Source organism: Papaver somniferum, chromosome 2, assembly GCF_003573695.1.
Source record: "Papaver somniferum cultivar HN1 chromosome 2, ASM357369v1, whole genome shotgun sequence".
NCBI lineage: Eukaryota > Viridiplantae > Streptophyta > Magnoliopsida > Ranunculales > Papaveraceae > Papaver > Papaver somniferum.
The window spans coordinates 205,168,082-205,195,091 of NC_039359.1; the positions used below are offsets into that span (position 1 = coordinate 205,168,082).

At 35.3% G+C, this 27,010-nt stretch overlaps 2 protein-coding genes across 2 annotated transcripts; one reads left to right on the plus strand and one right to left on the minus strand.

The window, feature by feature from the left end:
- Positions 1 to 1,604: 1,604 nt before the first annotated feature.
- On the plus strand, positions 1,605 to 5,175 carry LOC113352629. The gene is made up of 7 exons (XM_026596428.1): positions 1,605 to 1,670; positions 2,042 to 2,486; positions 2,582 to 2,761; positions 2,875 to 3,137; positions 3,207 to 4,035; positions 4,125 to 4,246; positions 4,735 to 5,175. The coding sequence occupies exons 2-7, from the start codon at positions 2,051 to 2,053 to the stop codon at positions 5,173 to 5,175; spliced, it is 2,271 nt and encodes a 756-aa protein (XP_026452213.1). The 5' UTR covers positions 1,605 to 1,670; positions 2,042 to 2,050.
- Positions 5,176 to 24,049: 18,874 nt separating this feature from the next.
- On the minus strand, positions 24,050 to 25,406 carry LOC113354423 (transcription factor MYB30-like). The gene is made up of 3 exons (XM_026597760.1): positions 25,265 to 25,406; positions 25,024 to 25,153; positions 24,050 to 24,929 (listed from the first exon to the last, which is right to left on the minus strand). Exons 1-3 carry the CDS (start codon positions 25,404 to 25,406, stop codon positions 24,074 to 24,076), a joined length of 1,128 nt encoding a protein of 375 aa, XP_026453545.1. The 3' UTR covers positions 24,050 to 24,073.
- Between the last annotated feature and the right edge of the window lie 1,604 nt (positions 25,407 to 27,010).

The window sequence follows — 27,010 nt, forward strand, 5'->3', positions numbered from 1 at the left end:
AGAACATGGAATAGACCAAAAGTTGGCCTGTGCATTAATCCAAGGATGGTCAAAACTTGGACAGTGCAAACAATTTAGTGATGCAAGAGTATGCATCACTATATATGACGCATGGTACATTCGAATGAGCTAAGTGAATGGCCAGGATGATTACTATGTTAGTTGTGCATTGGCTCGGGCCAATACAACTACAGTGCTATGTTGGTTGTGTATTCACTCAAGGTCAAGGGTTTAATAATGCGCAAGGATAACCAACTACAGTGTTATGTTGGTTATCGGCTTTACAAACATGCCAAAGATGCGATACAATGGTGAACGGTTATAGAGGAAGTCTATAACCTAATGGGAGTGTCCATAACTGTTTTGGAATAGGTTTAGAAGGACGGATCGAGTTGGGAAAGAAACTGCCAGTATACACAGTTATTGGCGGTTATGGAACTGCCTTATAGGACACGTAGATGTTCCATGCATTTGCAAGTGTTGTGCACGGTTTTTGGGCATTGTAACCACTGTATAAATATTGTAAAGATATTAGAAAATCAGTAGAATTACAGAGTTGATTGTGATATTTAAATTGGGAGAGTGCTGGTAAGGTAAATGCATAGTTCAAGAGGAACAAGTCTGTGTAAGTCCCTAAGTGAGAAATTTTTGTATATCTTCCCTCTGATGCAATAAAATGAGTTATTTGTGTCATGTTCTATGTGATATAGGTTGGCTGATTGTTGTTCATAATGTATGGTAAAGTTTGAATATGTTGTTGGGCATATTTGAGAAGAAAAGAAAAAGAAAGGTTAAAGACTTTCGTTGTCAACTCAAAGGAGTGTTGTTGTGTGTTCTGGTACAAACTTATAAGTTGAAGTAATTTTGGTTGAAGCTTAATTCACCGAATCACGTTACTGCTAGGTTACAGTTGCACAGCAAATTTGCTGGGTGCATTTGCAGGTGTAATACTAGGCACGCTTCTTCGTGTATTAGCAGAACATGACATATAACGCTTTACACATCTAGACAAAATCAATTAAATAAATCATTTAGAAATCTATGTTGCTATAACCAATGTAGTCAATTTCGTCCATACCGGCCGAAATATCGGCGATATTACCGGTATCGGACACTGAGCGATACGGAAATCCCGATATCGCAATACGATTTTTTTGCCGATAATACCGTCCGATACGGGAAATACAGTACACCGATAATATCGGTATTATCGGCGATATTTGTCATTTGCTGTAATTTCTGAGGGCATTTTCGGGATTATAAGAGAAGGGAAGAGATTTAATCCCTAAATCCCCTCGATACGCAAAGGGTAGAGATTAAATTCCAAAAATTTCGTTGCAGGTTCTTCTTCTCTATTTTAATGGCGAGATTCAGTTGATTCTATCTTAACAAGAGGTTAGTTTTGATCATTAATCGATTATGTCAATCTATGTCAACTATTTCAAATGGATTATGTCAATCTTTGTTCATACTTTGGTGTATTTTAGGGTTTTTAAGAAAACTATTGGAATGTAATTTGGTTTTGATCATTAACAAATATTGGTAGTCTGGTACCCAAAACTGATGCTAGATTTTTGCAATTTAGGTCCAAGGGAAGATACATCTTATATGCATATCCAGCAAAGGGAAAGTCGCTGAAGAAACATCAAAACAGTTCATCTAGCAACTGGGTATTAAAATAGATAACTCCATGTCTTTACAGATTACAACGATTTTAATTTTTGTGTACTGATTTTCACTGCTTATATATTAATCCCAAAGAAGCTACAGTTGTGTGATAATATTCTTTCTATATTGTCTTTCTTGCTTGGTTCAGGTCTATTTACATACTTATTGCACTTTTGTTTTGTTTGTTTCTGTTTTAGGGATTTGGATTTGAATTTTCTGTTTTACTTATTGCTACTGATTTCCTTAAGATTGGTTGTTGATGGAAATGTTGAGGTTTAATCTTTTTGTTGTGTTGTTGATGATAGTATTAGTATGTAGTTGCATACATTATCAGTCTGTTCCTGGGATTTAATTTGTTTTATTTCTGTTGTAGGTTGTGATTATGGATTCTTCTAATGCATCAAATTCAAATACGGCAAACACTACCTGTGATTTATTGCCCTCTTCTTCGGCTACTCAAACTAAAGATCCAGCATGGGAATGGGGTGAACGCCAAGACCTAGCAAATCAAAATATAATTACTTGTTTGTTATGTAAGAAATTAATTCGTGGTGGTGGAATTACTAGGCTTAAGGAGCATCTTTTACATATTAAAGGGAATGTTTCTTCATGTCCAAATGTGTCCATTGATATTATGAACAAAGTTGGTCTGGTGAATTCTGTAAAGAGGACCAAAAAAGCTCATAAGGATAACATTGATTTAGCGTATCGGCGTGCAAACAACTCAGATGAAGCCTCTGATGCTGATACCGATGTTGAAGAACAAGAAGTTGAAATTGATGGCAATATGGGCAGTCGTGGTGCTGGTGCTAGTGCTGGTGTGGGTGCTAGTCAACTAGTTTCTCAGAATCAGACAAAGAGAAAGAGGATAAGCCAAAGTAATAGTAGAGGTCCAATTGATTTATATATGAAGACAGACCACAAAAAACTCAACAGGCCACTCTTGAAAGAGACTCAGCTGTGAAAGAGAAGTTAATGAAGACTGCATGGAAATGCATTTCAGCTTGGATGACTGAGAATTCAGTATCATTTAACACTGTTCGTTGCCCAAGTTTCAAAGAAATGATATATGCAATAGGCGACTATGGGAAAGGTAAGCAGTTGTGATATGCTCAGTTGATTTTAGCTATAATACGTGCTTTAATCTGTTCTTCTTATCGTATATTCATTTGGTTTACTTTTGCTTTTTATGTTGTTTTTTGTTAGCTATGCCCCCACCATCTTACCATCAGATTCGTACGAATCTTTTCAAGGACCGGTTAGTAGAAATGAAGAAATTTGTTGATACATTTAGGGAACATTGGAAGAGGTTTGGATGTTCTATCACGTCTGATGGCTGGACAGATGGGAAAAAGCGACATCTTATTAACTTTTTGGTGAATTGTCCGAAAGGGACAGTTTTTTTGAAGTCTGTGGATGCGTCAAACAGAACCAATGATGCTGATTTTATACGTGGGCTTGTAAAGGAGGTAATTAACGATGTTGGGGAAGAAAATATAGTTTAGTTCATTACCGATAATGGTTAAAATTTTAAAAAGGCAGGGAAAGATTTAATGCTTGAATACCCAAATATGTTTTGGACTCCTTGTGGTGCTCATTGTGTTCAGTTGATGCTAGAAGAACTTGGTGGCAAGCTTCCACGAATCAAGACAGCCGTCATTCTAGGTAAGAGACTCGTTACATATATTTATGCTCATTTTCAAGTATTAAGCTTAATGAGGGAGATGATCGGTGGTGAATTACATAGGTCTACAAAGACTAGATTTGCAACTCAGTACTACATACTAGAAAGTCTTGCAAAGTATAAAACCCATTTGCAAATAATGTTTGTGAATGATAAGTGGTTGAAAATGAGGTTTGCAAAAGAAACTTTGGGAATTAATGTACTTAAAATTGTCACAAGCGGTACATTTTGGGAAGATGTTGATTATTCTTGTAGAGTGCTAAAGCCTTTGGTTAAGGTTGTAAGGTTAGTGGATATCGAGCGCAAACCTACAATGCCTTGTTTTTATGAAGCAATGAGGATAGCAAGGGAGAAACTCGAGGAGAATTTCAGTCAAGATGATAGTACTTGGGCTGTAATTAAGGCTATCTTTGATAAAAGATGGAAGAATAACTTCAATCATGCTCTACATTGTGCTGCATATTATTTAAATCCTTCCATATTCTACAAAGTCCCTGCTCATCTAATGGATAATGATCTTAAGTACATAGAAATTAAAAGGGGACTTCATACAGCAATGCAAAGGCTTATTCCCAATGAAGAAGATCTTGAGAAAGCTACAACTGAATTGAGAGACTACAGTGATGCTAACGGGATCTTGGGAACTCCGGTTTGCAAAAAAAGAAGATATAAAGATCAACCTCGTAAGTTTGTTTGTTATGTAAGTTGAAGGTTTGATTACATCTGTGTTACCTATGCATTTGTATAATTATTTTGTCCGTGTTTATGACAGATGATTGGTGGATTACATATGGAGGAATCGATACCCCAAACCTACAAAAATTTGCAATAAGGGTATTGAGTCTTACTTGTTCTGCTTCCCCGTGTGAGCGAAACTGGAGCACATTTCAGAATGTAAGTATTCTAATCTTGTTGAGTCTTACTTGCACTGATTATTTTTCATGTATTACCATTTTCCTGTAAGGGTATTTAGACCATATGTATGCCTGTAATTCAGTTTCCTGAGGTGCCGCGACACACCAAGTTGTAGTGAATGTGTAATGTGTTACCATTGTATACCACTATATGAGCAAGAGTAGGGCATTTTTCATTGTTCCATATGATGTCATGTGCTAATGATCCAAATCAGTCTATGACCCAAAATCAAAATGATCATGGTATTGTTCTCTGTGCTGCCATCGCTACCTTTGATGGACCGGTGGTGAGTCAATCTAAACCTGTCTTCTCCTTTTCCCTGCATTTAGGGTCGCTAAATACTAAGTTATGTTCCAACACACTTGATTTATATTTGGCTTTTCTATTTGGTTCAATTTATAATGATGAACATCAAGATTCAATCTGTTTGATGTGTTTCATTTACTTATTATCCTTTCGTCTTTCAGTTGCATTCAAAGAAGCGAAATCGCATAAAGCAACAAAAATTGAATGATAGCGTCTTTATTCAATACAACAAGAAATTGGAACGTCGATACAAAGAAATCAGTCAATATAATGATGATCCGAAAGCTCATGATCCCATTTTTCTGGATGAGCGTGATGACAATGATGAATGGTTGGCTTTAGAGAATTTGGATGACTTGGTTGTACAAGGAGATAATGTTATTTTGGATGATTTGCAAGATATTGTTGGTGAAAAAGGTATGCCAGTTGTTGGTAAAAGTGCTTGTATCTCCCGACGCAAATCTACTTATCCAACTGACTCTGAATATAGTGGATATGATACTGATGACTTGATGTTGGACTCTAATTATGGACTACTTGGTGGAGATGATGGAGCTACGGAAGATTATGATGTCTATGATGAATCGAATGATTTTGATTAAAATTGTAATGTCCATGTTTAATTATGTTTCCAGATTGTGAACTTTAAAGTTGTGAATTCTCCCATTTTTCCAATTTGAACTTCATACGACGACTCTTATGTTTTGAATGAACTTGTTTGTTTCTCTAAAATTGATGCATTTTAATGTTGTATAATTTTGTGTGAAACAATATAAATTATAGATATAAATTTAGAACCGATATCTCCCCGATATTTGAAACCGAGATCTCCCCGATACAATGTTGTACCAGTGTACCGGTCCTCAGCCGAGACAAACCGGTATCCGATATTGACTACATTGGCTATAACTAGGGATGAACCCCACAGTATAACTTTAATCATAAACTATTCTGTCCGCTTTAATTGTTGGCCTTTTTAGCAATAATGGTGTATATCCCAACTATGACAGTTTGGGATTGTTGTTGTCGGCCTTTTTTTAGCAATAATGAGTTTTTAAAAGGATTTTCATACTGTGTGTTGTTGTGTTTTGATGTGTAAAAAAAGTTGCTGAACGTTTGATAAAATATTGTGTTTGGTAAATTATCGGGTTCGACAAATAGTGGTATAACAAATTACAAAAGCAAACATATCTCTTGAAATGGCTTCATATTAGTTTTTTTTATAACTTTTACTATTAAATATATATAATTTTAAAAACTATTATATTTCTTAAGCGTTTTTGCTTATAAGTACAATATTCCAACAAAAAATTAATCAAACTAAATTTGAATTTCTTTTAATATTTACTGTAAATTCTTTTTTTTGGGTTTATCAAAATATAGATGAAAACCACGTCAAACATTTTTCAAATTGTAATTTGCATAGACCGCCATGTCAGTTGGAATTAGAAAAGCTTTTTTTCTTTCTGAGTACAAAGATTGAACTTGTATTAAGAGGAAAAGGTAATCATACATGGACTTTCAGTCCCCAATTACAAACCCTAGAGAGTTATATTGAAATTTACCTACAATCTAGGATTATTTTCCAATGGGTGATCAAATCTCTAAAGATAAATTATCTGAACCAATTTGATGGTGCTCCCCATTTGTATATTTTGGCTTTAACTTCATTGACCAAGGTACCTATGCTTCTGGGATTCTTGCCTGCCATTACTCTTCTATTCCTTTCATCTCATAACACCCAGCAAATGGCAAACATTAACAATGGCCATATCTTCCTTCCCATGTTTCTTCCTCTTCTAAACTTCCATGCTTGTAATTGAGAGCAAACATCTCTAGACTGCACCCATTTAACATTGTATCCCTTCAATAAATAGTTCTATATTTGAGAGGTAATTTGGCAATGCAGCAACAAGTGACTTACATTTTCATCTTCTTGTGAGCATAGAGAACAGGTCATGTTGTTGGAAGCACATCCTCTTCTCACTAAATTATCGGTTGGAGCTATTGCATTTTGTGCAGCTGACCATAAGAAGACTTGAACTTTAGGAGGGACATGCTTAATCCATATGCAAGAGTATGGTACCTGAGAGGAAGGACTGTCACTTCTTTCAATAAGCCAGTTATAACAAAATTTTGTTGTAAACCCAATAGAGACATTGCACTGGATTGAATCTTCTTTTTCAGTTAAATTTGGTGTATCTCCCAGCAGTCGAAAAAGTTCTGTAACCTCTCTGATTTCTACATTTTTGAGATTCCTTTTGAGATTTCTCTTATTGTTGCATTCTTGTTTACTGCAAGTTTATAAATTCTAGGGAACTTCTCCTTTAATGTCACATCTAGTTTCCATTTATCCCACCAGAATTTCAAAGAATTTCCATTTTGTATGTTTAGCTTTGTTATCTCTTATAATATATGTTTTTGTTGTTGAATCCCTTTGCATATACCTCTACCTTGAGGTATCAATGAATCTTTAGCCCATAGATCAGATTCATCTCCCTTTATTTTGATTTGAACTATCTTTCTCCATAACTGTTTTCTCTCACGTCCATATCTCCAGCTCCATTTGGACAACAAAGCTTTATTGGTAATTTTTAAGCACCTAATTCCCAGACCACCCAATTTCTTAGGTTTACTTATCTCATCCCAAGAAACCCAAACAATTTTCCTTTTTATCAGCTGAAGACCCCCACAAAAAGTCTCTCATAATTTGAGTTAACTTTTGTTCCATCTTTACTGGCGTGGGAATGATAGATAAGAAGTAGAGTGGCAAGCTGGATATAGTAGTTTTAATGAGCAGTACTCTTCCAGCTTTTGTAAAAAAAATTCTCCTCCATAGCGCCAACTTCTTTTAGAATTTTTTTACAACAACATCCCAAATGGAGGAATTTATGCTAGTAGCTCCTAGTGGAAGACCAAGATATTTTAGAGGAAGTTGCTCAATGTTGCAATTCAAGATGTCAGCCATCTCTTGAACTTTATCATCTGCTCCCACACTAAGAATTGAGCTTCTAGCCAGATTTACCTTTAAACCAGTCATTGCTTCAAATATCTGTAGTACAATTAGTAGGTTTTCTGCTTCTTCTTCCTTTGCATCCGAAAACACGCCAAAGTGTCATATGCATATTGTAAATGAGACCCTCCCAGCTCATTGTTGATGTAAAACCTAGAGATCATGTCGAGTTCCATGGCTTTATTCATCAACTTTGTAAATATTTCAACTACCATAATAAAGAGAAAAGGAGAAACTGAATCTCCTTGTCTTAACCCTTTCTGAGGTTTAAATTTCTATGTTGATGCACCATAGACTGAATCTCCTTGTAAATATTTCAGCTACCACAATACTGAGTGTTGTGCAGAGTTCACACTCACCAGTCTATCCAATGTATCCATTTTTCTCCAAATCTTGAATACTTTAAAACATGCATAATTATATGTCAGCTTACACTATCAAATGCTTTCTACATGTCTAGCTTGCACAATATCTTTGGAATTAGAAAAGCTCAACTAGTGGCTAGGAAATATAATAATATTGATATTCAGCACTTTTTATATTTTTCCGTATATCATATTGACAATTATATCTACAACTATTTGAATACTTACCAAAACAGAAAGGAGATGATGTAAAAAAAAAAATCAAGTTTCTTAACATTAATAAATTTTTTTTTTCCAAATACTATAGTTGCACCCTCCATAGCCGTGACTATTAATATTTATAATAATTAACCGGAGTAGCGCATAAGAACTTTAAGTCCTACATACTTGCTTATGCAACTGATTTAAACAAATTAAGGTTCTTAGTTTTCACGTTTTTGAAATAAATTGTGGTTGAAATATTTAAGAAGCGCGTCTCCACTTTCCAGTACATAATCAGTGCATAATTTTTTTTTTTCACAAAATTGCTTAAAAAGATCAAAAATCAACAATTCCTAGGTGAGATGGACAGTTAGATTTTGATACTGTTTAAATGGACAAAAATGTAAAAATAGGCAGAATGTAACCAGTTTCATCGTGTCCATTTTCAAATATTTTTTCTTATTTTTAATTTACACAGGATGTATCCAGTTTCATCCTTGCTATTTTTTAAATTTAAGCTAGGATGAATCCAGTTTCATCCTTGCTAATTTTTTTTTGACCATTTCACCCAAATTATTTTTTACTCGTCCATTTGAACCGTGATTTAAAAATATTTGGACAAATGACCCATTTTCCGTTTTTTTTGTTCGGTAGTCACTTTAAATTTTACTTATGAGTTTTGTCCAAGAGACGAAAATGCGACCTTTGATTCATAAACCTTCCCCAATGGTATTGAGAGTTAATTCAAATATTTCATGCCTTGGTATAAATGGTTTAAAAGTTGTAATTTTTCATTCTCCAGAATTTTTATTTTATTTCAAACAATAAAACAGAATTTCTTAGTTTAATTAACAATATGTATGAAAATCTAGCATTTAGATGTACGATACTTATTCTAAGATTTTTGTTGGCCATATCATTCCTTCTGCTCATCTAGGCATTGGAGATAGAATATTCCAATTGAAAATCTAAAAAACTAGTCAATAAAACTAATTAAACTTTTAACCACAATTAGAGGTGTTCTAACAGTATCGGTATACACTCATCATATTACCAGCTTAAAGGGGCACAAAAATTATTAAACATGATGCACATGTTGTTGTACTTCAAAACTTTGGATGAAATGGTACTTTGATTTGCATCGAAAAATTCTTATATGTGAAAAAATTCTTAGATGTTTGTTTGAGATTTTAATTTATCTAGGATCCATGTCAGTATAATGAGGGCATGTTAACACACGGTAGTGGGTTCAAATCAATGACTATATGTCTATATTTAAAGGGAAAAATGATTATGTCCCCAAAAGGCTGCAAGTTTTGGGATACTTTGTTGGTCTGAGAACTCCATGGTATACAAAAACACATACTTTCTAAATAACTTTCAGCAAAGAAAACTATTATCTGATGACCTAACAATTAATAAGTAAACAAAAGAAGAGTTCCTGCATGAATAACTCCTGGAAAACCATTTTGGGTTTTCAAGATCCCGCAGCACAACAGTGTAATTAGTGTAGCTGGATTATACATTGGACAGTATCATTTAGATAAACAAAATATCACAATATCATGTTTTTAGAGACGATAAACTCAGGTAATTTATCGTATAATAGTATTGAAGTCTATTATGTACCCATATCTAGTCTGGTGACTAGTACATAATAATATTGATAGCGGTCGAGAAAACATGTATTCGCAAGATGGGAGGGGAATGAAGGTAGTAGTCATTACTCGAAATATTTGGCTGAGCCGATTCCAAAAATCCTCAGCGTGGTCGGTGCACAGTGCACACACACTAACTATTTTGGAGTTTCTTCATTATTTCTCTATATATTCCTCCATATCTTTTGTAAACAAATTCAAGATAAATCCCCTTAAATTTTACACTTAACGTGGAAACAGAGTGATTAGATGATGGCAGATATGGAGGGATTAAATGCTTATGGTTTTCATGATGAAGAAATGAATCAAGCACCCAATATGGATAACTCAAAATCCAAAATGGGTGATACAATTTCTTCATGGTTAGATTTAGATGATCCGGACATTATTCCTCAAGATCTTCAACAACTTCTAGATTTTCAAATGCTTGATACAAATACCACTAGTACTAGTATAAACATGGAATATGAGCACCCTAATTCACAATGCAACCTTCCTCTCAGCTTACCTAGACCTGATTCACCGTTTCCACTCGATCTTCATGAATTTGATAATACCGTTATTTCTCCACCAGAAGATCACTATTATTACCCTATTCTTCCTGGTCACGACGAAGTTATTCTTGATCAACCCGTTGATAAAGACGCAAACTGTGAGATGTATCTTAATGTAATGGCAGAGAGTAGTTTTCAAAGTGTTGGTGTTAATCAACATTTTCACACTGATAGTGACAATCCAATCACCATGGCATCAATTTCTCCATCATCAGATTCTGAACATGTTCCTCAACAACTTCTTCCTGGTCACGACGAAGTTATTCTTGATCAACCGGTTGATAAAGACGCAAACTGTGAGACGTATCTTAATGTAATGGCAGAGAGTAGTTTTCGAAGTGTTGGTGTTGATCAGCATTTTCAAACTGATAGTGACAATCTAATCACCATGGCATCAATTTCTCCATCATCAGTTTCTGAACATGTTCCTCAACAACTGCGGCTGAAGAAGCAAAAACTCCACAATATCGAAAAGCCACCTAAATCATCAACCAAGCGACGTAATCAAAGTACCACTACGGCTGCTTCTGCTACTAATAGTTCTATAGCAGATGATGACGACGAGATGGAAGAAGATATAGATGGTGAATCCAAAACAGGAAAAGTAAATTGTAAAAATTTAGTTTCAGAAAGGAATAGAAGGAAGAGACTTGGTCAACAACTACTTGATTTACGTGCCCTTGTTCCTAACATCACAAAGGTAACATAACTACTTTTTTTTCAATTATATTTTGTTACATGCGTGGGTTTCTGATTTTGGAGACTAAAGAATTCCATTGGTGAATATGTTGCAGATGAATAAGAGATCAGTATTGGTAGATGCGATATCTTATTTAAAGAATATTCAAGAAGAAACAAATAAGATAAAAAAGGAACTTAAAGAACAACACTTATTTCAACAACAGCGACCTAGATTGGTAAACAATGTTATTATGGAGGGTGATGAAGATGAAGATGATCATGAGCATGATCTTAGTGATGATACTCGTGCAAGAACTAGCGTTCCCGGCACTGCTTCTAAACCCAAACCACAAATAATCGAGGTACGGACATGCATGCATGGCTATTCATATCACAAATATCAAAGAGATGAGTTGGTGACTCATAGCTAATTCCACACTTACCTTTTTGATTATTATTTCCTTTTTTGATTTCCTTTTTGAAAGCAAGTCATTTGTCAAAGTTTCTTCCCGGTCTATAATTTTTACAATGTTCCTGGAAAAACTGTCCCAAAAACTATTCCAAAACACCCTAAACTCTAACTGAATGCCATGAGAATCAGTACGTGAGGGTTTTGGAGAGGTTTGGGGGATGGTCTAATCTTTTTATACTTCCGCGTGACTTCCACTTAGAACACATTTTCCCCTGCATAAACGATTTCTTTTATTTATTTTAATGTAACAATACGCTCCCTTCAATCAACATTAGATGAGTGAAAAAACATTCTGATGATTCTCAAGTTTCCTCCCATAGGTGAGGTTGGGGATCGAAACCATGTAATAGCATAAATCCTACGCTATTGTACTTAAGGTTAGTTCTAGGGACATTCTATGTGTATCAAAAAAGAAATCCACATTCTAGTTCCAAAACACTTAGAGAGTTTTCATATTTTCCACAAAACTACCACTAACACCTTTAATTTTACCTTGGAAGTGTAAACATGGTAATAGCAATAAATATTTGAAAACTTCTTTCATGGACAAAGGCTAAAAAAAACAGTCTTTCTCTTTTTTTCTCTTAATATGTGTGAGAACTGCTAAATCGTAGTTTAAAATGGAATGGAGGGAGTAGCCATAAGCCAATTAGCGGTTTAAATACTTTTTTTCCTTCAAAAGGAAAAATTACATAGCACCGATGTAACATCCACCAATTCGATTTCTATTAGTTGTTGTTGCTTTTCATCCCTATTTCATTCCTCGTTACTGTTTGTTTGTTTATTTGTTTGCTATTCTAAAAAGTAACAATCTTGTAGATCGACATAGAGAAAATGGAAGAGAAAAGATTCATAGTGAAGATAACATGCATAGGTGCAAAAGGCGTGGCAGGGGATATTTTTCGCGTGATGGAAACTATTGGTTTCGAGATTAGTTATGCGGCTCTGGATCAAATTAAACCCCAACAAGTCTTAAGCACTGTCTTTATCAAAGTAAGGTGTTTCAAACTCTCTGTATTTTTGTTCATGTTAATGTTCATTATATACTTCTAAAAGAATTGGATCGCCGGCCATTGTAATGTAATAGTACTAATATATTATATACGAACAGTTCATGATCTTTGGCGATTTAATTAGTCGCTCTCAGTCATTTAAAAGATGGAAAAACCGTTCAAAGTTTTTTGAGTATATGTTTTGAACAATTTAAAAATTAGAAAATGTAATTGGAAAGTGCAGAAAATATCATATCAAAACTATTGCCTTTTTAGTTTTTTAGTCATCAAAAAATAATTGAGAAGTTTAAAACATACACAGTTTTTTAAATGGGAGTAACAAATCAATCAACAAGAATGCGGATTTGTTTTATAACTTTAATTACTCATGTTAACTGGATAACTTAAAGATAAGTTTATGCGGATGTCACTGTGCTACAATAGTAAAGTCAGGATGATATTAACAACGACATCAGCACCAAATTCTTTGTGGATTAAGAAAAAAAATTAAGCTAACTTTAGGTGGTGCTGTGGCGGGTAGATATGTCTTTTGACATAATAATTAACAGATACGCATTTTTAATGTAACCCGATAACCGACATCAATGATTGATGAAACAAATTGTAGAGTTTTTTTTTTTGTGAACTATCCGTTACTGGATTTAAATGTACTTTTTGCAGGTGAAAAAGCAAGAGAAGATGACAGAAGAAAAGCTGAAAGACTGCATTATCAGCTCGGCCTTAAGATGTGGTTTCACTATCCTATTATCATCTTCTTGTTAACAAAAGATGAAAAAAAAAAGATTGCTGGTCTATGTATTAATAATATATGATTATGATGATGCCGCTATATTTTTTACTGTTCAGAAAAGGAAGAGGCCTTGTCATGATTCATCATCAGAGTGCAGTGCATAGAGCTAGATTAGGCTTCTCGTTGTCTGATATCCTTACGCTGTCATTTGTTTTTTGCACTTCTATCAGTACGCTAATAAGTAAGACGCTGTTTAAATCTTGTGGAACAACTCTTAATTTATTATCTTTGATTTCTGCCTGGTATGTAATAATAATTTCACATATCTTGTTTGGTTTGGTTATCTTGTTTGGTTTGGTTTTCTTTAGACTTAATCCTTGCCTTATGAAAAAGAAAAGACAAACAATACATCACATACTCGCCGTACTGTACAAAATTACACCTAAAGGATGGAGGAGGGTGCATGCGCAATACAAAATTCGATTCACTCATTTGTATTTGGAGTGTTGTGTATTGTATGTGTGGGGTTTAGTCGGTGGTGCAAAGTTTGACCTTTATCTTGTGCAAACTTGATCCTAAAGTTTAGGAATTCAAGAGCCAAGTTAGGAAAAATAGCTTGTTCTTAAAGCTAAGGTTTCTTGAAGGCAAAGTTTGTGTTCTCTATATATAGTGCTAGTATTTTAGAGTTGTAAACATAATCCAACTTAGAAGAGCGGTAAATCCTTATGCTTAGGATTTTGATCTCTTTGTTAGGGAGGGTCGTCTGTTAACGTGAAGGTCAATATCGGTGTGAGAGAAAAACTTGTAGAGAGAGGATTTTGGTGTTCTAGTGTTTAGGGTTTGGGGCTTTGCCCTAAACCAGGTTTCTAGTATTTCTATGTTGCTCCTCTGTTATTAGCAAATGTGAAGACGGTGTAGAAGAGAAGACACGAGGCTGGCCTGGCGAATGATAGAGAGCTGGTTTATATGGTTTCTTCGATGGTGTTCTCGGGTATGTCTTGTTAACTCTTTGAGCCTTGTCTTGGGTAAAGAGCATGTAATGTTCTTTGATTTAATGGAAGTTTTTCTGGTGGTGTTGGTCGTGGATGTAGCCTGTAAAGGTGAACCACGTATATCTTGTGTTATGGTTATGTGTGTTTCATTATCTTATGTCTCTCTTACTATTTCTCCCATATTTGGCTTAAATCACCGATTTCCCTTTGTGATCCTGATTTCCGCTGCGCTCGGGGTGCCGATTTTCCGAACAGTATGAACTAGACTTCTTTTTAGCGCTTATTATTAGAAAACGAATTGTGTATACTTAGGTCACCTTGGTTTATTATTGGTTGTGTTTGAATCCCATGTGTCCGTACTCAATGTATACTTGCATGCCTCAAAACTGCAACTAAGTGCGGAACCAGGAAAAAAAATTCTATAATCATGTAGGATTTGAGTGAACTAAATACAAAATTATAGGTGGACTAGATACGAATAAATGATAAAAATACAAGTGCATTTATCAGAGGTCTGGCTGCTAAAAAACTCGACAATGCTGATTTAGTAGCACTCTCACACAGTCGGCATTGAATTCCCACCCCTTGTTTACTTACTGAGGCAGGCATAGCATATGTTTCCTTTAGACTCCCCAAGACATTGACGTTGACAAAAACGATCAACATCCCGGACTTCATCCTTGTCAGGCAAGTCGATCATCATATATTGATTTTATTTTATTTTTTTGATCGGCAAAATTTATAGATTAAGGGACTGCGATTTTCTTTTTGCCATCGGTCCAATACGAAACTCCATTAAGAGTAACTACACTGTTAATTAAAGAATTTCTCAAAGTAACATCATAAGAACATGAAGTTTCATAGATGATCCATTTACTAAATCAGAAGAAAAGAATTCGATGTTGTACCTTGTTCTTTGTTCTTGTGTTTGATATACGAACAACCATATAACTCGTCCAAATGAGTGATGATGAAGAACATTCGTTACATGTGAAACCAGTCGTATAGAGGAAAGGAAATATGCACTTTCTGTCTTCATGGACGAGTTTGAAGAACCCCACTGCCGCTGATTTTGTGTGATCATTCACGGACGAATTTGAAGAACTCCCACTATCACATTTCCGTCTTCACCCTAGATAGGACCTAATTTGGCATTACAATTATGTTGTTATGGGAACCATCCATAATTTGGTAGTCCACGACACACAAAATGACATAGCTAGGAATTGGTAGGAACTTGACAGTCCTCGGAAGTTTTTCTTAACTTTTATTTGGGTAGCACTTAATTTCAGGTGATTTGGGAAATGGTTTGAGTTACGTCATAGACTTTTAGTCATGATATCAGATCGCTGGATCAGTAGACAAGTTTTGGTGAGTATGGTAGATGTCAAGTTGCATGTTACTAATTTTCAGTCATGTTGAAGATTTTTTGCAATTATGAGCTATGAGAATGAGACTATTATTATACATGTGACATGCCGTATCTAACTACATATTCAGTCAAGTGGCAAATTTAGAATCATATACAATGCGTTATTATATGGATATTCGAGTGCATATTGAAGGATTGCTTTTAAAGAAGTTAACATGGCTTCACAGAGGTGTCATGCCAAAATCCATTAATTAAAGCATCAATACGAGCTCTTGAAGAAGTTGACATGGCTTTCAGAGGAAATTGATATTCGAGTGCATATTGAAGGATTGCCTTTAAACAATGCATGGTAAGACAATTGGCTTATCAATATAAGCAGAAAATTTGTTCGCTAGCTAGGGAATTAAGACTGATGGCAGAGATCTTCTTCATATGCTCTGGCTAGACTACTGCATTACAAAGTTCCGGTTCACCCATTGGAGCGAAAGGATGGAGTAGTTCGATAATTAGAAGAAAAGAAAAAAAAAAAAAAAAAACATAAGAGCGCACTTAATAGCATAAAATCCATTTATCTTCAAACACCCAAACGTTCAAAGTCATCTGATTCCTCCTGATTCTTGCATAACAAAGCAAGCCTTCCGACTCCCTGCCAAGATATTGATTACAGCAACTATCAGATCGACTATAATACGAACCGTTATCTTCTAACTCATGATCACATTCGTAAGCCAAGTTTATCAACCTACATTGGTTACCACCAATTTTTCGTTCACTGAAATTGTAAGCTAGGATTCTATTTCTTCTGTCAACCCAAAACAAAACATCATTAAGGAAAACTAAATTATTATAAACAGGGAATCGCCAAGTGACATCTTGTGGGCATAAAATTTCACATATCTTCCATTCATTAAGTTCAGAAGAATATATTTCAATGTTAAATTTGTTCGTCAACGAATTTCCAAACTTCGAACACACACAACCTTGTAACAACTTGCGGAATCCTGCCTTGATGAAGACGCATAATCACACACGAATCCAGTAAGAACAAATGCACTGGCTATTGAAGGTGGAGGAAGTGATGCCCAATTCCCAGTTATTACATTGCAAACATAATATGTCTCCTGCAAATATACGCTCGTCGTACATATAAGGAGGCCATTACTTGAACATGAACATAATAAGGCATAACTGTCCAGTGTTTAGCTGATCTATTTTCGGATCTAAGAACTTCATATAGAACCCATTGTGACCAAATACCAATTGTGAACAAAAATCAATAGAGGAAGCAGTACTTACAGACGTTTTTGCCACCGTGCTATCCGGAAGGTGATGTGTCGGAAAACCAATATACGCTGGTCGCACATATAAGGAGGCCATTACTAACACAACCAGGAAAAATATGATTTGATTCTTTTTTAAGTGGTCCCACGTTTATTTGGTCATTTCAAAAATCACATTTTCCATTTGATCTATAATTATTTAAAAATATTAAAATATCTAAAATAACCTTTATTTTTTTATTTTTCTTTCCTCATCACGTGAATGATTTTTCTTGTTTTCTCTCTCTTCTTTATTTTCTCTATCAATTTCTCTCTCTTTCTAACTTTAATAAATAAAAACTTAAAAATGAAATATCTCTCAAGATATAAGTCGAAAATTAATATATTTTATATATTCGGAAAGCCTTCGACGATAGCTTTCCAACGAGTACCATTGTCGCTATGTTTCAGAGCTTTTAATTTCTTTCGGTATAATAGTTCATTTTCGAGAATGAACACTATTTTTGAACAAGGTAGTTCTTTCTAGTTCTAGCAATTCATTTCGTAAAATGAACTTGTATATACTAGCAATTTATTTTGTACAATAAACTCATAATAGTAGCAGTTCATTTCGTAAAATGAACTCGTATATACTAGCTACTTTTTTGTAAAGTAAACTCATAATAGTAGTTCAATTTGAAGAATGAAGTCGTAATGATAGTTCATTATTATAGTTCATATTGAAGAATGTACTCGTGATAGATGTTCTTAATTTCGAATGAACTCATAATAGTTGTTCATATTCTAGGATTGATAATTCATGTTGTAAAATGAACTCGTAATAGTAATTAAGAATGGTAGCTCATATTGTAAATGAACTCGTAATAGTTGTTCATTATGGTAGTTCATTTTATAAAATGAACTCGTAAACGGTAGTTCATATTTTAGAATGAACCCGTGATAGGTGTTCATATTGTATAATGAACTCGTAATAATAGTTCATTATACGAGTTCATTTTGTAAATGAAGTCGTATGTTATTTAATACAAAGAGTTCACTTTTTGGAATGAACTAACTAGCATGATAGTACATTAAAGTAGTTGATTTTGTAGAATGAACTCGTATAATAGTTCATTAAAGTAGTTCATTTTGTAGAATGAACTCGTATAATAATTCATTTTATAGCCAAAAAATAAGGCAAAAAATAAAAGCTCCGAAACATAGCGACAATGGTACTCGTTGGAAAGCTATCGTCGAGAGATTTCCGAATATATAAAATTTATCATTTTTGGACATATGGTTCAAAAGATATTTAAGTTTTAAGTATTTATTTATTTATTTTTATTAAGAGAGATAAAAAAGAGCAAAAAAAAGGGTATTTTTGCCACAAAGGACTGTGACATCATTGATGACATCATTCCTCGTGGGTATTGTCCACCCTAAGATCAAACAATAATTTTTTGGACCAAACAACAATTTATATTTTTAAAACGGTCCGCGAATTATAACCCCAGAGGTGTCACCATCCTTCCACAAAAAACCCATCAAAACAAAAGTAACACAAAAACCCCATCAAAACAAAATTAACACAAAAACCCAAATTTAAATGTTGGTTTCATCAAATTTTATGATGACACCAAAATAAAATTTGATGAAACCAAAATTTAAATTTGGGGTTTTTGTATCCATTTTTAAAAATTTGGGGTTTTTGTATCAATTTTGTTTACAATGGAGTTTTAATGGATCCCAACATTTGAGTGGGGTTTTTGTACCACAAGTTTGGTCACCATGGGTTTTTATGACTAGTTTTTTTTTTAAAAAGGACCAAACAGACATTTGACATGAGTCAACTGGACCAAACTAACTCTAATATATTATTCTTATGACCAATTGGTGTTTCCTACAACATAATAAGGCATAACTGTCCAGTGTTTAGCCGATCTAGTTTCGGATCTAAGAACTTCATATAGAACCCATCGTGACCAAAAAACAATTGTGAACAAAAATCAATAGAGGAAGCATTACTTGCAGACGTTTTTGCCACCGTGCTATCCGGAAGGTGATGTGTCGGAAAACCAATGCCGCAGTTTAGGGTCCATGGGAGATTTTTTCTTAATCCACTTATGCATGAATAATGGGTTTGATAGAAGTGTGAAAAAGCGGGGGTCTAACAACACCACCCAATATTTCGCTTAGCAATCTGTATGGAATAACTCTGAAATACTTTGCTAGAGAATGAACTAGGAAGTCAAACTCAATCTAGATAAAAGTATCTCAAGGAGTTAATATTTCTCTCTTGATTTGATTTTTACTTAAGCTAAAAACAATAACGAGTCTTTATCAAATACAAGGAATACTTGGACGGTACCAAAGACCAATGTCCAAGGATCAATCAATATCAATCAACAACCAAAGGTTGGATTTCCAATTGATGATCACGAACGCACAACCTGTATTATTTCAATTATATAAAATATAATGCGGAAAAGAAATAACACAGACACCAGAAATTTTGTTAACGAGGAAACCGCAAATGCAGAAAAATCCCGGGACCTAGTCCAGATTAAATACACACTGTACTAAGACGCTACAGACACTAGCCTACTGCAAACTAACTTCGGACTGGACTATATTTGAACCCCAATCAGTCTCCCACCGATCCAAGGTACAGTTGTAATCCTACGCCTCTGATCCCAGCAGGATACTGCGCACTTGATTCCCTTAGATGATCCCACCCACAACCAAGAGTTGCTGCAACCCAAAATCACAGACTTGATAATAAACAGATCTGCCTCACACAGAAAAGTCTATCAAAGGATAAATTTGTCTCCCACAGATAAACCCTAGGTTTTGTTCCGTCTTTTGATATAAAGTCAAGGTGAACAGGAACCAATTGATAATCCGGTCTTATATTCCCGAAGAACAGCCTATATTAATCAATTACCTCTCTACAATCCTTCCTAACTACACAAGCGGATTGCCGAGAAATCACAAATACTGAAACGAAGATGTTTGTGACTTCTTTATCTTGCCTATCGGAGAACTCTCACGATCTCAAGCCAATCAATCAATTGTACTCGTACGACAGAAGATGCAAGATCAGATCACTCAACTACGATAAAGTAGTATCGGTCTGGCTTCACAATCCCAATGAAGTCTTTAAGTCGTTAACCTGATTTTAGTGAAGAAAATCAAAGGTAAATGGAGATCGACTCTAGCGGGCACATTAGTAGCACACAAACATGTGGGGATAAGTTTTTCACAATGTTAGATGTCTCCTTTATATAGCCTTCAAATCATGGTTTTTCCTTAGTTACAAAGCAATCCTTATTCACCGTTAGATGAAAACCTGATTTAGATTCAAGCTAATATTTCTCAACCGTTAGATCGAAAAACCTAGCTTGTCACACACACTTGGGTAGACGTTTACTGGGTTCGTGAAAACCATGCCCAAACGTGTACGTGTATGTTGGTTCAACATAGTAACCCAAAAGGTTAACCATATGAGCATTTCATATTAACCTTGTTTTTCTTCACCATAACTAGTTCAATTGAATCAAATGAACTAGTTAAAGATTTGTTCAATTGCTATGAGATCTTATGTAACTACACAAGACACAACTGAAACAAAGATGATTCGATTCGATTGAATCGGCTCATGAACATTATAGCCACGGTTTGCATAAAGCATTCCTTAGTAATTTAATGTTTCATGTTCAGAGAACATCTTTACATCATAACCTCTTAAGTTCACAAACAAGTTTGCGGACTGGGTTCGCGGACTGAGTTCGCGGACTTAGCACACAAACGAGTTTTGGAAAATCCAGCAGAAATTCTCGGTCGAGAACTTCCGACAGTTCGCAGACTGAGTCTGCGGACTGGGTTCGCGGACTTGGAAAGCCAATTCCACAATCCTCCCGATTTCTCTTGATCAACAAAGTTCGAAAACTTCGGTTCAACAATCATAAAATTTGATGAAGCCAAAATAAAATTTTGATGAAACCAACATTTAAATTTGGGGTTTTTGTGTTAATTTTGTTTTGATGGGGTTTTTGTGTTACTTTTATTTTGATGGGTTTTTTGTGAAAGGATGGTGATACCTCTGGGGTTATAACTCGCGGACCGTTTTTTAAATCCGGAAATTATGTGGAACAAAAAGAGAATACATTCATTATTAGAATGTTTGATTTTGCTGACCGATGGTAATTATTATTCATTCATTCATGCTCAACACTTGCATAACTCTTCTTTTCATTCATTTTGCTGACGGATGTTGATAAAAGGGGAGAAGCTTTTACTCAATGACGGACCTACAGCTGGGCTAAAGGGGGCTTTAGCCCAGGTAGGCTTCCCAGTCCACAAGCCAAATTTTTTTTTTTTTTTGCTCGACCAAGGCTTCTAGCCCGGGCCTTAAAACGAAATTTACCTTTCCTGGGTCCGTCCCTGCTTTTACTCCTAACTGAACTTTGTTAGTAGTTGTACATCTAAGGTTTGCTGCATTGAAAAACATATCATGGTAGATGTGTTAATGCTATCCCAATTGACTTCAACTTATGCAAGTATTGTTGGTTTTTTACGTGTCTGGATGAATGAATTATCTGGTGGATAACATAGTACGGATAATACATCAAAGTTCATCATTAAATGGAGATAAGGATATCACAGTTCATCCGGTGTCGTACAATAGTAAATTTAATGGTACTGTTTGTACCCAGAAATATTTCCAGGCACTAAACACGATGATTTTGGTGATGATGAAGAAAACAGGGTTAAAAATATGAAACAAGCATAAAGATTAGAGACACGAATTTTACGTGGTTCAGCAAGTTTTGCCTACATCCACGGACGAATCCCCTTGGGGACTGATGTTTTATTGATATCAGAATTACATGATTTTTTTTCTATCTTAGCTAACCTCCCTCCCCCTTTTTTGGGATTGTAATTCCCTGTATTTATACAAATGTGAATTAGGGTCTTCCCCTAATTGCCTCCTGGTCATAAACTGTATTAAGTTTCCCTTTATGCCTCCGGGCCATGAACTGCCCTGCATTAATTCTGCATGAAACTGCATAAAACTGCCCTCATGTATTAAGTTTGCATGAAACTTCCCTGCATGTCTATTGACTTGCCCTGCATGTCTCCTGGCATTAATCTGCCCTGCATGCCCCCTTGTATTGATTTTCCCTGTTGGCAGACTTGCTTGACTAGCATAACGGGATGATAATATGGATGGATGATGTCTGGCAGCACAGCTGACAGCATGGGTAGAGACTGGATGGCAATGCGGCATTGGCCGCCGACGTTGGCCACCGGCATTGGCCTCCTTCCGAATTCCTAGAAGCGCGACTGGAAACTTGACTTCGATAGTTGATTGACGGTTGACTTTGACCATTGACCTGGTGTTGACTTCATGGATCACTGGACTTGCTGGTAGCTACTTCAGTGGGTAGGATGGTGGCAGCTGAATAGTGGCCCATGCAACATTCTGGCCCAATATGAGGCAATTTTACTCATGGTACAAACAAGTACCATTTTATCTGAGGGTGTACCAAAAGAAATAGGGAAGGAGGATATCATTGCCATCTATTACCTGGTCAGGCATATTCGATTTGATTTAATTTTTTCTTGATCGGTAAAGAATTTGGTGCTGGCGAGTTTTGAGCTCAAGTCACTGGTATACTAACTTTACCTTTATACTGCGGTGACACCGGCACCAGTCAGGCACATTGATCAACCTATTCATTGTCAACTTCCAAGTTCCATAGTTGGTCTTTCTATTAACTGACACAACTGGATTCGCTGTTAAAACCAGTAGAAAATACCATTACATGTATGAACAGGGGAACAAATTCTTGATTAACTAACTAATACGTATCCATGGGAGTGATGCAGTTTTGAGTTTATATCACTTAGTTCATGAAATAAGGGTTTGAGAGTACCGAAAACTATAAGAGATTTTGCCGAAAAAGACCTTAAAAAATTGTCCAATTCCGCATATATGGTCAACGTATTATTGAATTCCGAAAACAACATACATGACCAAAAGAACAAAATATGACCCCAAAAAATGATGTCCATGTCCTTATACACGACTGCACGATGAATACAGTGAGAACCACTTTTTGGAGTGCACTAATAGTGCGTTCGAAATATTGACCAGTCATGGACTCACATTCGTGGTTAATAGCACTCGGACACTATTTAGTCAACGGTCAACATTACAATTTTCGAATGTCCACTAGGAGTGCACCCGAGTACCGGGGTCAGACAATTGAAATAGTCAATGTTCAATGTTATGTTTGTGGTACGTTTGTGGGACTCAATGAGTCCTTGTTTGACCAAAACAATTTCTAAGAGTCTATTTTCAAGGGCAAAAAATGTATAAAACGTTGCTAAAAGTCCAAAATGTTATTGTTGGAATTTCCGATCACGAACAGTAAGTGCCAGAATTTCACCATTTTTCAAGTCATGTTCCCGTAAACAACTCAACCCATAACTTTGAATATTTATCTTCGCTGTTTTAATTATGCTGACCTTCATTGTTACTCTAGATCATTTTGTACAAAATGTTCGTCTTGTCCTTGCTCATGGTGTTGGTGATTGAACATGCAGTTTATTTGCTAATGGTGTTTCTATTGTCCCATCGTCTAGTGTTTCCACTACTCCTGGATGCCTTTGTTCCATCTATTAGTAGCATCATGTCCTGGTAAAGAGGGTCAGATTCCAATCAAGACGCTAAAATGTAATACTGTATACAGAAATAAACAACTTCCTTACTCCACTATTAATTGACCTTCTTTTACTAAAGGGGAACCGATCTTTTGAAGCCGCTCCCATATTCAATTGCTGCCGGCATACCCTATCTTGCATGTCGCTTCTCCGAGTATACGTAGCGCCCTCTTTTAATTCCATTTTCCACATAAATTCGATAAATTGATAAATTGGAAGTAGAAGAATACAAATTCGAACTCCATGAATAAGAAAGAAATCATATTGAATGAGATTACTGAATACTTTATTTTCTAACCATACTATATATATTTGGAGATAATTCATTACACTCTCTAAGCTCCAAAAACAAAACAAAAATTATACCGGAATAAATAAATTATATATGCAATGTAAATAAGCAAACTTAAGGAATGAAGTCGATCTAGGTAGCTAGCTAGCTACATCGCGCCACATGATAATCAATTCGAACATTCCTCCATATGATCTTCCTCAAGAACCTGTTGAGTTGCTTCATCCAGGAGCCACTTCTCTAGTACAGAAAATGGAGGTTCGTTTTGATCATCTTCGATCAACCTTTGGTGATCACTCGCCAAGATCGAATCAACCATGTCTTCGATTGTGGTAGTTGTTGTTGTAGTAGTAGTTGTTTGAGCTTCCTCTGGTGATGCCGATGTTGTCCCATGAATCTTAGTTGACTGTGGAGAAGATTTCTGCTCCCAACAAGCCACATTACTTGTATTCTCAAATGTTAAAAGAGATTCAAAGTAATCTGCCTCATTTGAGAGATGAGCATCATCGTCATAGCGGGTTTCTTGTTCTTCAACTTTCTTAATGAATATCTCATCATCATCAAGGTTATTGTCGCTAGTGTTGTGGTTGTTGTTATCGGAGTTGTTGCTGCCGCTGGGTACTACTTTGCCTTCTGATTGGTTAGTCTTTAATTCGAGTTTACTACTACTCAACTTGTTAGGAGAAGTTTTCACCCAACCTTCCAAGAGTCTTGAGATGTTTCCTGTGCTTGAAGCATAAGTAGTAGATGAGGGAGTACTAGTACTACTACTAGTAATACTATTAATGAACTTATTTAAGGCCGAAGTTTGATGGATATTCAGATGATGATCGCATTCTAAGTTTCTTGTTCTATTAAAACTATTACTACTATAATCTTTGTTAAGAAATTGAAAGTTAGGTGAAGATGATCCCGAATGATGCGACTGAAACTTCTTCATCAGTTTTTTCTTTAGATGTGTATTCCAATAATTCTTTATATCATTATCTGTTCTTTGTGGAAGATGTGAAGCCATTGCCGCCCATCTGTGTGAAACACCAAAAAAAAAAAAGAAAATGGTCAGCTAATTAAAAAAATAAATAGTTGGCTACTTTACGAAAGAAATGTAAATATATATACTTGTTGCCCCATAAACTTTGAAGACTTATAATCATCTTTTCTTCGAGTTCAGTGAAGTTTCCTCTTTTGATTTCCGGTCTTAAGTAATTAGTCCATCTCAACCTGCAACTTTTGCTGCATCTTAGCAAACCTTGTAAAACAACAACAAACAAAATTTAGGAGATAGACATTAAAGTATATATACGTACGATCGAAAAGAAGTATAATAATAAAATTCCTGAGGAGAACATTCTATACTTACCTGCATTAGTTGGTACTGATCTCCAATTCGCTGGTCCGTGTTGTTTTATATAAGATGCTAAAAGATGGTCTTCTTCAGGAGTCCAAGGTCCTTTCTTGATTTCAAGTACTTCATCACAGCAACATCTTGGCCTATTTCTCATGGCTTGCTTATTGCTTTCTTTTTGTTTCTCCTCTATTTTTATATGATCTATCTATCTTTTAAAGTAATGTACTCTTCAACTTTCCTTCTCTAAGAAAAACAACCTACCTACTTCTTCATATACAAAATGAATGAATGTACAATTTGAATGAGTTGTGAACATAAATTCATGAGAGAGATATAGAGAGGGGGGACTCGTTTGATGATCTGATCTATGAAGTGATAACTACCTACCTCTGGCTTCTTCAGCTTCTTCTATCAAAAAATATTAAATTCAGTCAAATTTACAATAGTAAGTTTATATCCATTTTTCAATTCTTCTAGGCAACCCTCCAAAACAAAAAGAAAAATAAAAGAAGAAAAAGTAATTAATGGTGTTATCAGGTTTAATAAAGCCGCGGTTTAGGTGTTATATATGAAGTGAGTTGATTTTCTTATTGTTTATTTGGAGTATCATGCTGAAGTTTATCAGAACAATGTACAGTTTAATTCTCGCAGTAGATCTTATGATCCATGAGAGTCCACGGTATTGTACCTTTCTTTACTTAAACGAGTTTTCAAGTATATTCTGTTTTTCATGATTATATATCCATAAATTTGCATTGATATTTCATTTTTAACCAAACAGAAATTTATGTATTTGTCAGATAAATTCATATCAAACCAAACATCTTCTGCATTGGATTTCTATATGTAATCAAGTTACCACACCGGGAAAAAAATAATTAAAAACAAACAAACACAAAGTACTCTAGATATGATAAATGGACTATCGTGACATCTACTGATCTACATATGGTATCTGGACTATCGTGCCAAAATTATTTTTTCAGAGGAAATTTTTTGTGGTAAAGAACAGCAGGATCGATAGATACCAGATCTCACAGAAAGATCATCAAATACCAATCCAGAGATCTAGTGAGGTTTTGATATAAATTGACAACTCTCCTTAGAATACTTGTATAAATCTTGAAGAACAATGACTGAACAGTTTTATTGACTAATTAAATTACAAATTGACTTCAACTTAAGGGCCTACGGCGCTGTTCTTCTTTTTTATGTGTCTGGCTGAATTATAGGTGGATAACAACAGAGTACGGGCAATGCATCAAAGTTCAACATTAAATAGAGATAAGGATATCACAGTGCATCAGGTGTCGTACAATAATGGTAGCATTTATGATATTGAAAAGCTAGTCCAATCGATCTTAATTGTTGAATCTGAATCACAAAATCAAAACCTGGCCATCCATCTAACTGTATTCTCAGATTCGCATACCACTATATCAGTGACACTGTTCCATATGACAAATGACAATAATATATATTTTTAATATTAATGAACGGAAATAAAATTCGGCAATGCTACACGGCGTCCCGTCCGGTTCCGCGCCCTACTCACCGCCCAAACTGATGTGTTTTCAGATCACGCCCTACACTTGGATTCTCACTTCTCTCTCTCCAAGTTCTTCTATTCTCTCTCAGCTAAAAAACAGATGGGCGTAGAGTAGGGCGCGGAACGGGGTGCAGAAAAGCATTGAATAAAATTACTGTACTGAATTAGCCCAACAATGATATGCACGTACAAGATAAACATACTCCTTA